The sequence below is a fragment of the Parasteatoda tepidariorum genome, chromosome 7 (assembly GCF_043381705.1).
Source record: "Parasteatoda tepidariorum isolate YZ-2023 chromosome 7, CAS_Ptep_4.0, whole genome shotgun sequence".
Lineage (NCBI taxonomy): Eukaryota > Metazoa > Arthropoda > Arachnida > Araneae > Theridiidae > Parasteatoda > Parasteatoda tepidariorum.
Window position 1 is genome coordinate 41,241,578 of NC_092210.1, and position 13,466 is coordinate 41,255,043.

Sequence of the window (13,466 nt, forward strand, 5' to 3'; positions counted from 1 at the left end):
TCATACTTATCGGTATGTTTGAATAAGTTTTTAAATTAACTACATAACTTAATTTATGCGAAGAAGATGTTTAAATATTACATATGTTTTAGGCAAATTTGGACTCCTCCCCCCTGTCAAAAAAGAAAAAAAAAGCTAACCACAAACCATTCTAGCTTGTATATGAAAATTGGAATACTCCTTGTTTTTTGCTTTGACTTTTATTGTAGTAATTTTATTTTAGGCTTAAATTCAAAGAAAATATGTATCTTTGCACTCAAAATTTTATGAACATTTAAGTAGAAAATTCTTTAGGAATCTTTTTAGTTTTCCTACTATTGTCAAAACACTGAACAAAAAAAAAAAAAAAAAAAAAAAAAAAAAAAAAAAACTGAAACAAAACACTTGAAAAAAAATTTTACAATTATTTTTTTCCTTGAATTTAATTTTTAGTATAAATTTTTTCTAACTGTAATTTTTTGTTGGTTTTTTTAAAATTTTATTCATTTATTTTTTTTAAAAATAAACGAATATAAATGTGTTATGTTATAATTGCTCATACTTCTCCTACCCCTTGTCAGGAAAAATAAGCAAGTTACAAACTGTATCCCGCTATTAGGTGCTTACCTAATATTTGAAAGGCCCCAAAATTGTGGGATACATTTTTAGAAGACATTTTAAAAAATTATTCTTAATACTGAAAAAGTGGGTGTTGCAGTCAAATTCATTTATAAAGAGAATAAAGGGACCTTAGAAATTCACTCTTTGTATCGGGTTCTCATTGCACCCTAGGCAGCCAAAATTGTTTAAAAAAAATATCTCTTATTCTCAAAAATGAATTAGATGTTAAAAATGATTTCTTTTGCATACTGTGTTCTTTTTTTTTTTTTTTTTTTTTTTTTTTTTTTTTTTTTTTTTTTTTTTTTTTTTTTTTNTTTTTTTTTTTTTTTTTTTTTTTTTTTTTTTTTTTTTTTTTTTTGCATTTTGGGAATTCTCTTAGGGGTATAACTTGGTGCCTTTATTTGACTTAAAATTTTTGTTAATTCGAAACTTGATTCTTTGGAGTGTTATTACTACAAACATATAAATAAATTTTGTGATTAGCCAATTTTAAAAATTGATTGAATGAAACATTTTTGGCTTAAATCGTATGAAATGAGGAAAACAAAACTTGTTAAATAATCGATTAATAAGGAATAAGAATCAATAGAAATTATATTTAAAAATCGTAGCATATATGTATTTTCTGTTTGCATTTAGAGAAGCTGATGAAAGAATAATAATATTGTTAAGAATAATAATATTGTTTCTTGCTGGTGATTTTCTTCTACAGTGAAACAAAAGTAAAAGTTCTTTAACTTGTATTTAATTTGTTAAGGGTATGCCTGCATACGACGGGCCATTTTTAGTGGTACAATCAAATCCAATGCTCTTGCAACGTCATATAATTGTTTTTATTATTTTTTTCAAGGACGAATGTTCAACTTATTTATTGAAATATGTCGTCAAATCTAGGAAAAGATAGCAAGAATTGATGTGCTAAATTTTATAAGCTTTTATATTTTTTTGAAAGCATATTTGTATAATTTGATAGCACAATAAAACGTAACTCTATGTAGGCACAAATGATTATTTAAATCCTATACCACAATGGTCTTTTCTTAACTTACAAGGGAGTATAGTTCTGCTATATTATATAATAATAAGACATTGGGACTAAGATGTCAGTAAGACTTTTTAATATTATTCAAAACGTTTATCATGAATTCTCCCAGTTAAAATGTGTTTTACAAACTGATAATACCTTTCATATGATATTTTCTGTGTTTTGTTAAAAACAATATACATAGAACATTTTTGTCATTGCAGATTGTTCCATTTTACTTTTCTCTCCCTTAAAAAATTTTGTGAGCATTTTGAGTTTTTATTTGTTTATTTTTTTGCCAATAAATAAAGGGCCAAAACTGTTAGCATATTTCTTCATAACAAGGAAAAAAATATTTTAAAAAAAATAATAATAAAGCATTGTAAATAAAAGTGAAAGAATCTTAAAGTTTCTAAACTTGCACAGTGAAGTTTAAATAAAACAAAAATTACTTTTTAACTTTCTGATTTTCTAAATTAAATTAATAACCTTAATGCACATATCCTTTTAAATTTACCAGTGAATTTTCCTTTACTTAGTTGCTGCTTTGAATATTTTTATTTAAATGGTATATTTAGGTTAAGTATAGATAAAACATGTTTTACCTGACTGAATTAAATCTGATTCATTTTAACAGAGCAGATATTTTTCTTATTTATACTCTTTCCTCACAAAATAGCACATAGTTAGTAAGTGTACTTGCTTTTTTTTTCATAACTATTAATATCTAACTCGATGTAAATTATATAGCTTCAGATTATTTTTCAGTTAAATGTTGAACAACTTTGTGATTTTTTTATTGTTTAATCATATAATTGCTAAGATGAAGGATAAAACTTTGAGACTTGGCTCAAGATATGAAACTTGAATAAGCAGCTTTGATTAGATACTAGTCTTTATTTTATGCAAAATCTGTTGAGAAAATACCTTAAAAATTTAAAGTGTGTTAATTGTTATTTAAGTCAATTGATAATTAAAATGATTTAAGTAGACTAAAATAAAAAATGGCTCTAGAGAATGAAGAAATCTAATAATAAGATGAAAAAAAATATTCAACTCATGTGCTTATTTATTTAATTTGGCTGTCAATAGTTCCTTTATTTAGACTGTTGTAAATAAAACAGAGCTCCTATTTCCAGTTCTAAAATAATTCTGCATAAATAAAGATTAGCAAATCTACTTTAAGAGTAATATAATTTTTTTTTAACATAATAGATCTTTATAGGTAACTAATGGGCTGCGCCCCCTGCTCNTATAAGACTGTATTATTCTAAAAGCATTAATTATATACTGAAAAGCTTTAATTTTATTAATTCTGTAAGACAACAGGAAAAGTATTTTTTTGGATTTTACGTGCTTGGAGCAGTTGAAAAGTTTTGTTTTTATAAAAGTGGGTTAAGTATTGCTTTATTTATTTTTTTAATCTTGAATCCCTAAATATCAATTATTTTCAGATAAGGAACAGCGTGAACTCTATGAAGCAGCAAAAATTATCCAAAAAGCATATCGATCTTATAAAGGACGCAAACGGCAAGAAGAACAAGAGAAAGAAAAAGCTGCTGCAACTCTCATTCAGACATATTACAGGCGATACAAACAGGTATTTTTGTTTTTCTTTTACTCTTGTCAAAATTAGATCTCACTGAAAAACTTTTTCTTCTATATTTCTCTACTTATAGTTTATTTTTGGTATAAACTGATTATATTTGGTTGGAATATCCTTTTTGCAATTTGAGATCCCATTCGATAACAAAATCTAAATTGAAGGCTTTTGAAAATGCTTAATAATTTTATCCAAAGAATATTATCTTTGTATTAGATTTTACCTACTCATGATTCTGTCCGATGATATTTTGTTCAGATGAGAGCTTACATCTTGATATTTTGTACATAAAAGATTGTGTTATCTACAAAAGATTTATNAAAATAAAAAAAATCTGATTTAAATAAAAAAAAATCCGATTTAAATCAAAATAATCCGATTTTTTTGATTTTTTTTAAGAAAATGAAAGAAATCACGAACCCTGCTGCTAAGTCACATAATTGAAAGTTTATCTTACCATTTAAAAGAGAACGATGGAAAATTACTTGTTTTATCTTCTACAGTGCCTCTAATAATAATTTTATTAGCAGAGTTTTAGTGAATAAATTAAATTGATAAATTTAATCAAAAGCTGTATCTAAGAGTTGCCTAAATAAAAAGGTTGGAAAGTTTTGTATCATCTGAATTAAAGTAACAATATCAGTGCCATTATTTAGGGTTATAAAGTAAGGTAAAAGAAATGCACCTCAAACTATATATAAATGATTAACCTGTTCACATGAGAACATTTCAAATAAATGCCAAGTCAAGAGTATTCAGAACAGAATAATGTATGTCACGAGTCATTTCTCTTTTATTGCTTCTAATCACTTCATCAATAGCAACAATGAAATCTTGGTAGATCATGATGCTTGCTTGCCACAGATCTTTGCAGATGTGGTATTGATTTATGCTCTTCACTAAAACATGTTCACAGCTATTTTTCCTTATACAGTGTTTGGCTATAAACACAGACATTTTAAACACAGACATTTGATGATTAATATTCTGTCATCTTCTGTTATAAAAATTATATTACTGTGCATCGTCTGCTTTAGATGAATTTGTTCTCTTGTGACTTAACTTTAATATGAAATGCTCTCATTCGAACTGGTTAATCAGGTATACGCAATTTATGTTGCTGGATTTATAATGTGATAGATGGCACTGCTATTTATACTATATTTCTAATATTATGCATGCACTTTTTTTTTTATCTGGGCAACCCTTATGTTTTTATGTTTGTTTAACTTAAAAAAAAAAAATTAATAAATGTTACTGGCTGATCATACACACATTGTCTTATTTAATATTTTTTTTGCAGTATATGTATTATAAGCAAATGACCAAGGCTGCCCAGTTGATCCAGAGCCAATTTCGCAATTATTGCGAACACAAGCGATTTAAGAAATGGAAAGAAAGCGATGCTGACTGTATTTCTCCAGCACTTGGCAGCTCTCCGAGTCCCTCTGCTGCAAGTTTACAATCTCTGTACTGGACTCTGGCTGAGTCTGAGCGTAGGCTGAGTTCGAGTAGGGAAGGCACTCCGACATCTTCCTCCACTTTAAAGTAAGGGTCATTTTCTATGCATCCCATTTTTTTTTAAAGAATTCTTTCTCACTTACTGTTTGTTTCTTTTACTCAACACATTTCTGATGAACTTTTTAAAAATTCTTTTTAATTTCATATTTGATTGGAATTTACTTTGTTTTAAACTAAGATGACAATGCTTTGCTACTGCTATATTGTTGACTTCATTTCGCATTGTTTATTTTCCTCTTGCCAATAAATAATTTTTCAAATGTTGTTTACAGGTTGGTTTATGATAGAATAACTGCCAATTTTGTGGCAGTGTAAAATTTTCAATTTTGTACTTGTTGGCCTTATTATTTTTTTTCCTTCTCCTTTCACCACCATGACAGCCTAGTACTGTACAGACCAGAGCTGTCCCATCATGTTGTTTCCATCTGGCTCTATTGATATAAAAAAAAATTAAAAGAATAAAAGAAAAATCGTTCCAAATGAAATTTAATTACTTGTGAAAAAAAGAGAAAAGAAGGCACTAAAATGGTATTTAAATCTAATAATTAAATTAAAATTGTTAATAATATTTAAGCCAAGTAATGTGAGTAAAAGGAAGGATAGATGGAGCAGATAGGCTATTTCTGTTATTTATTAATCAAAAATTTTTTTATGAATTGTGGTAGATTAGCAAAATTGTATTAGAGATCCATATGCAGCTGCATCACAAGACACTTCATTATTAAGTAAATTAAAAAAAAAAGTTCATTACTGTTGAAAAATTCCTTATTTGCTTTTCAATTGCCACTTGTAGACTGTTTTCGTTGTTTTTAATGAAATTAAATTTTATGTTAAGAATGAATATGCTTTTAACATATTTTAATAACCACTCTTGATTTTCTTTTTTTAATTGCTTGTGAACAAATGTTTATGAAGTCACAGTAGACTTGTCAATATCAAGCTTTCTGTGATAATAATGTTGGTTAGATACTGACGCATCACTTGTTAGGCTATTTATCTTCTAAATAAGATTAATTTTGTTAAGTATTCCACCTATATGCAATTTTTTTGTCCATATTTAGTTAAGTCTAATTCTCATATAGCAGAAATTTAGGAAAAACTAATCCTATAGCACATTTTAAGTTATGTTATTTCTAGATGAGAAAAAATGCATAATAATTATTTAATGTTATGTAAAATACTAGGTTTAATGCCTTAGAACAACTATATTTGCATATTACTGTTTTATTTTATTTTAACTATTCTAATCACATTTAATTATTTCGTGGTTTTCTTTTAAAGGAGAACATATTCTCAAAGGAGGCAACACCAGGCAGCTAGAAAAATACAGCAGTTTCTGAGACAGTCCAAAAATAAGTAAGTGTGTTCTTTTTTAAATGCTTGTTCTTTAGGTTATTCTTATACATTTTATAGTCTTTCATATTATGGATTTATTGTTTTCTATCTTTATGAAAAAAAAATATTTTTCTTTCTTGCTAACCAGTATGTGGGATTACTTTCAAGGCAAAGTGGTGAGTTTCATGAATATCAACCCAAAAATTTGTTTTTAGTATTGCATTTTATTGTAGTATTTCTATTCATATCATAAAATCAAATTTAATCTAATATTTTTCATCTTTTTTGTGACTGAAATTTTATATCCATTATTAAGTATTTTTGTCTGTGTTTTTTATTTAGTGAGCTAATTATCAGTTACAACTTGATACTTTTGCATAAGTTTTATTTTTCTTTGATGCATGAAATCTGTGTGCTTTTAAATTCACAAATTGAAAAGTTATAAAATTTATGTTTTACAGTATGGGCCACAAATTGTAATTGTAATTTGAATACAAATTGTAAAAATTAAAGTCTTCTACAAGTAAAAAAATTTAATAATTTAACATGTACTTTTAAGAAAATTATAACAAGGAAAAGCACACTTATTAGGCAGTAATGGGTTAATTTATGTTATTTTTAGTAAATACCCAACTCTTCCATCGTTTTTTTGTTGTTGTTGTCAAAAACTGCTTTTTTTTATTTTTTAATTTAATTAGTTCTTCAATTTTCAATTAATATGAACTTAAATTCACAAAACTTACTATTTTTAATGATTCTAATTTTTTAATGTCTACTTATAAGAATATATATATACATGATATGTGGCTATTAAATAACAATATTGTTGCTCCCACTGTAGAACTATGTGTATGACAAAGGACTATATATTGTATAGCCTTTTCATTCAAATGTACTCCATCTGTGTCTGTAAACGATAGTCTGGTTTTTGTCTTTGTTCGTATAAGAGCTGTTATTTTGTTTTGATGGAGAAATAATAAGTGCAGTAATAATTGGATAATGAGTCTTTCGTGAAATTTCAATTAAAAATTGGAAAAAGCACTGCTGAAACATTACTAAAAATGCATTGCAATAAATATTTGTCATGTGCGCATTTTTTTAATGATTTAAACATTTTCAATACGGCGAAAATTATTCATGTCGAGGGTGCCCTTCCATACCAAAAACAGGTGAAAGAATTGAGGAATTCTGTGTAATCTGATTCTTGACTACTCTTGTGATTTCTGGTACTGTAGAAATAGAATAAGATGCATAAAACCTGATTTCTTGAAGAAGTCATGAGTTCTCTATACAGTGTTCCAACTAATTCTGCATTGTTCGTCAAAATGTTTCTAGCCAAGTTCAACATTCCGGAGTTTAGTTATCCTCCCTATTTGCCTGACCTTGAGCCATGTAAGTTTTGTCTGTTTCCCACAATCAAATGTTTTAAACGGAACAAGATTTCACTCTGTCAGAGTGTTAAAATAAAAAGCAGCATGTGTAATAAAGGAGTTCTCAAAAGATTCCACTGTTTTCGAACAATAGAAAATTTGCATGGAGCATTGAAATTTTAGAGAAGGGGTATATATATTGAAGGTGATAATAACTAAAAATGCTTGAATTAAAAATATGTTTTGCAGCAACAGTCTCATTATTTAATCATTATATCTCATTATTACACACACCTTGTGTGTGTATATGCATATATATATCTATATTGTTCTTTAAAAAATTGTATTGGAACATTGTGAATTTTACAAATTTTAAATCTTGAAATTATCTAGCATACTAGATTATTATAAATTATGTAGCCACTGAGGATATTTCATGTTTGTTTGAGCCGTGTATGAAATTTATATTAGCCAGCTATTACTGGGATTCGAACCCAGTTCACCTAATACATATAGTAAAATTTACACTTGTGAACGTAGGAACGATGAAAAGTTTATCAAAATTTAGGATTTTTTAAATTTAAATTTAAACCTTACACAATAATATTTACAAAGAAAAATGTAATAAAACCTTAGTTAAAACTTCTAAATATCAAATCAGATTATTCTTTAAAATCAAATCAGAATATCAAACCAGATCATCTCAAATTCAAAATTGGAAGAGGGTAGCATTTTAAAATTCAGGCAAAACAAATTGATCAATTTTTTGTTAAAGTTTTCACTTATTTTGTATATATTTTAGTGAATTAAATTTTACTGAAACTCATAATAAAATTTTTTACAGAAAACTTTAGTTTCCGCAATTGCATTGCTAAAGCACAACACATAGGCTGCACTTATCTGATGAATTGTTTTGAGTCTATTTGGCTTTTCAGATTCCAAAAGGAGAGACGATTTCTTATTGTTCATTACTGAGAATAGAAAAGAAAAATCTTTACTTTTTCACTTGATCTCTATTTTATGTGACAAATTTTATTTGATTTAGAAAAAAAGGCAAATATTGTCTTGCTGGCTACTTAGTGATACCATTATCAGTATTACTTATTTTCTAACTTATAAATTTCCTTTATTTCATTAGTGTAATTATTATTCAATGTCACGACAACTAAGCATTAAAATATATTTTTGATCTATCTTCTCCACATTGAACATAAATATGTACATTATTGGGTTTATTTTTATTTCCAGCGAACTTTTTGGCCTTGAATCTTCGGCCAAATTATTTTAATATTAATGTGAGATATTGTGGGGTTCGCTTTTCTGACTTTTTGGCCGTGTCCTTTTTTGATAAAACATTTATAATGGATCTCACCTATACTTTAAAAGTGTTAATTATATTCTACTTTTACTTTGGCTTTTAATTATGCAGGTCATGGGGGATTTATCTTCCATGCCCTGTCCTCATTTGCACTATGCAACATTTATGATTTTACTTTAAATATCACTTGGATAATATTCGTTTTATTTTGCACCTTGAAATCCGCAACAAATCAAAGTTTTAATAGAATTAGAATCCTGTTTTCAGCATCTAATCCACACCAAATACCATCCTATTTTCCATTATATTCTTTTTCTTACTTTTTTAAAATTGAAATAAAAAATAACTTGCAGTGCAAAATAATCTGCTGGAATGCTAGTGTCTTACATTTCTCTACTTCCAATATTAAAATTGATTGTTTAAAAAAAGTTTTATTGCTGTTTAAAAAAAAGTTTCATTGTTATTTAATAAATTTCATTTTAATTTCCTTAATCTTAAAAAACAAAAAATATTTTAATTTTAGATTACAGAGAGAACGTGCACTAGCTGCCGAAAGAGAGAAGCTACCGGGGGAAGCTCAGAGTCTGCCGCCTCTGCGCCTAAAATACCAGGAACAGCCTTCTGACAAAAAGCTCCCTACTGATGTTAAGTGAGTTAGATTTACTACTAGTTCATTTTTCCCTACTGAAAATTTATTATAGTAATTTTTAAGTCCTTCAATATCAGAACTGATGCTCATTCATGGAATAGTTTTGTATTATAGTGGAAAATGCCAAGCAAGTATAATTGAAGGCTCATCTTAAAAGTTTGAAAAATATGTTTATTATGTAAGAAAACAAAATAACTTAAATTAAACAGAACATAACTTTTTGGAAAATATAATTGACGAGAATATTCTACTCTTCACAACATAACACAGCCGTACTCTTTCTGTACAAATCTGCCAACTAATCTCTGTCTGTCTTATATTAACAAGCATACATCTAATATCCAGTCAGAAACATGTGCATAATGAGGGTAAGAAAATTCGTAAAAACTTCATTTGTAATTAATATGTAATTTAATTTTAAATGTCCAAAATGTAATTTGATTTTAAATGTCCAAAATATAATCTTTAAAAGTAAAGAAATAAACAGGCAGTAAAAGAACGAAAACGGATCTCTTTTTCCACAGTATAAAAACTTAAACTTTCCCTTCTGAATCACTTCGTCTTTCTCCCTCTTCCAGTCTTCTTTTGAACTTGTGATTTCTGACTCGCTGTTGTTCTTACTACAAGCCTTTAAACTTGTAGTCTGGCTCTAATTAATTTTTCCCTACTGCAAATTTATTATAGTAATCTTAAAGTCCTTAAGTATTAGAACTTTTTTTTAAAATTTTATTTCCAATGAGCTGCGCAATCGGTCTTGCCGATGAGCAAACCTAGTGCATTCTCCAGAGGTGGTATCCACTCTTTGAAGACCACCACAATGGGTGAGATACCGTTGGTCATGTTAATTTGGACGTCTAGTTTCTGCCACACTAAATGGCAGCACCGGGACTCTATTTGGATGCTAAAGTGCACTGGGAATTTAATTTTGCCGGAAATGCCAAGAGCCAATAAGGCACTCCAGGGATCTTTTACATGCCGCGCAATCATACGACATGGCCGCTGATGGTTTTCTACATCCTGAAAATCTGGTGTCTGGGCCGGGAATCGAACCCGCAGACTTGGGCTCAGAAGGCCGACGACAAACCAACTGTGCCACCCAGCCAAGTATTAGAACTGATATTCAGGATTAGAACTGATACTGGTTCATTTAATTTTGTTTATAATTTATATACAATTTCTTATTAACTACTTGTTGTCTTTTTATCATTCACACTTCTTTCACAGACTTTTGTTTTCCCTGGTTATTAGTATATTTGTTTTATTATTTGCATTCCATTACGTGATTAAAGATTTTTAATTGCTGTTTTTATTTTCAGGAATGCTAAGTGTGATAAAGAAAATACATGAGAAGTTCTTGTTTTTCTTTAATGTGTAGTGTTCATATGGAAGAAAGATTTTGATTGTGAATTTCAGAATGTTCAGCACTGCCGATAGCTTTCAAGTGCAGTGAATATTTCCATTTCTGAAATATAAGCTGGCTGAGAAGAGCTCTTGTAAAGCAAACTGTGAAATCATCATCCGTAAAAGGTGTCAAAATTTATTTTAATTGGAGAAGAAACTAAATTCTGCACTTGTCATTTATTCATTGTTGTGATAATTGGTAATTCAAACGATTAAAGGATGTGTATTGAAATCATAATTTATAACCGGTGCAAGCTATATAATCTTTTCTCTTACTATATGTACATATGTGTTTACTATTCTCAAACATTACTGTTTTCAGAATTGTGTTGTATTTGTATTCATGATATTCTAATATTTTTTCCTGAGTACTCATTTTTTATATATTCATTATTATATATTAAAAATATGTTGTGCTGTGATATTTCTAATCAGATTATTGTATTATTTTTATGTGTTCCCATCTAATTCTTAAACAGTATGACAGAAATAAAGAATCTCATACTATATATTCTACGCTGCATATTAAGTTTGATGCATTGAATTGTATTAAAATACTGTTTATGAATTAGTATTGTTTGCTAAAGCATATACTTAAAAGAAACTTAACTAGTCTGTTATTATTCATGCTTACTTTTTATGTTTTATTAGTCCACTTTGAAAAAATTTCTGATTCTATTATTATTAAATTAAGAATTCTATCCAGTGTAAATAGTTGTTGATTGTTCACAGTTTATATTTTGCTAGAATAATATTTGGTCTAATGCTAGTTGAGGCTGTTCTTGAATGTTCTAAATGTTTAGTTTTGTCAGGGTGATGTTACACTTGTGCAATACTAAAGAATATCAAGTGATCCTCAACTGTTTCATTTTGGTGAGCGTACAACTTTTGAAAAAAAAAATTGTTTGTTTAGCGTGTATTTTATTCATCTTTATTAAATCTTCTGAGAATGAATATTTTTTTATAAAATTAGGATGATATCGCCAAATCTCTCTCATGCAATTTTCTTTAGATTTTATGAATGGCAGTATCCTGGAACATAATTATTGGGATGCAATTTTTCCACTCACAAAAAAAGAATAAATTTTTTATTGAGCATTGGCAATTATTTATTTAAAATTTTTTTATGTTCCTGCATACTGTCATTCATTCGACACAATTGTCATGATTTTCTGTTTTTGATCATTTTTTTGCAAACATTTATAAGTGATTATTGATATTTTCTAAAAATATTTTATATTTTTTATTACTATATTGATTTTTTTTTTATTTTATTGATTCATTTCCTAAAATAAAACTGTTCAAGTATAAATTCATTATTCTTGATTTAATCATAAAATATGCTAAAATGTTAAATTTTTTTTATTAAAATTTAAAAAAATTGTACAAATATATTGTCGTTTTTTGCATGTTTCCCATGCAATAAAATGTATAATAAATTAAAAAGTGTATTCTACTTAAATTTGGTTATTATAAAGTCTCTAATTGTCCTTTTATAATTAAAACTCCAATATTATGTTATTATTTTATTGGTAGTATTGTAGTTATAAGGATTTATGATAAAAATGATATATTTTAAGTATTAAATGCTAAATATTTTTTTAAATATTATTATTAAAATATTGCTTTGACTAGATTAATTGCTTTGTGACTTTCCATTGATTTTGCAATGTTCATACGATTATCGAAACTTTTTCAAATCAAAATTTCATAGAGACAAATTTTGTTTTAATTTCTCTTTCATTAAGAGTTGACAATACCTTTGTATAATTTTTTTATTAGAAAATTACTCAGTTTGAAAAATTGCATGAAATGTTGAATAGATTTTGGATTCTTGTTGTATGATAAAATTTAAAACTTTTTAGTGACTTAAAAAATTGCCAGTGCGCAATAAGTTAATGAGCAAAGTATCGTGTGGGTGGAAACTTTGCTCCCATTGGAATTCGACCTTTCTCAATGTGTCATTTTGAATCTTCTCATTAATTAATTTCTGCAACGGGTGGTGAAGTTCACATATAAGGATTCGTGTTCATCTATGTAAGGTTCTGTAAATGTATGACTTGTCCTCTGGATCTATTTTACTCGCATTTTGCATCACCTGTAAAAAAAAAAGCCGAGTTCATCGTCGGCTTGTCTAAAAGAGTTGTGAGACTTTCTGAGTAGAAGTACAAAAGCTTTGAAGCTTTCTATAGCACTCAAAGATCAAAATAATCAAAAATGAAAAACTTTATAGATTACTGATATTTTATTTCCATCATCATACATTTAGCCTAGTCCGGAGCAGGCTGCTTAGTAACTATGTTACTTGCATAGTAGATTTGAAACAATCAAAGTTTACATCAATGCGCGTATTTTGGGTTTGTGCAATCGGACAGTCTGCTCCTTCAAACGTTTTTAATTAATATATATAAATAAATATATATATATATATCCAAGAAATCGTTTTACAGTTTCTAATTCGTATTTTTTTAATTATAAACAATTTTTAGGAGCCGCATTAATGTGTCTCATCTTGAAACGTGAGCTGCCATACAATAAAGGGTTTTTTTAGGGCCTGAAAATTAGCTGTGGCCGACTACCACTCTTAAAAAAAAAGTTTTAGAGTGGCAGCCAACCTAGTAAAATAAACAAATAAATAAAAGACA

General features: G+C 27.7%; 1 protein-coding gene across 7 annotated transcripts in view; it reads left to right on the forward strand.

Annotated features, from left to right (window-relative positions):
* LOC107455507 (Calmodulin-binding transcription activator) overlaps positions 1-11,905 on the forward strand; it is a 156,286-nt gene extending 144,381 nt beyond the window's left edge. For 6 of the 7 annotated variants that reach the window (XM_071183330.1, XM_071183328.1, XM_071183331.1 and 3 more), the window contains 5 exons: positions 3,079-3,224; positions 4,531-4,775; positions 6,030-6,104; positions 9,295-9,420; positions 10,737-10,968. In XM_071183330.1, coding sequence (XP_071039431.1) covers positions 3,079-3,224; positions 4,531-4,775; positions 6,030-6,104; positions 9,295-9,420; positions 10,737-10,767 — 623 coding nt within the window. In that variant the 3' untranslated portion in view covers positions 10,768-10,968. Of the gene's footprint in view, positions 1-3,078; positions 3,225-4,530; positions 4,776-6,029; positions 6,105-6,231; positions 6,260-9,294; positions 9,421-10,736 lie in introns of all 7 variants that reach the window. The other variant, XM_071183333.1, reaches the window with a different exon arrangement.
* The last annotated feature ends 1,561 nt before the right edge of the window (positions 11,906-13,466 follow it).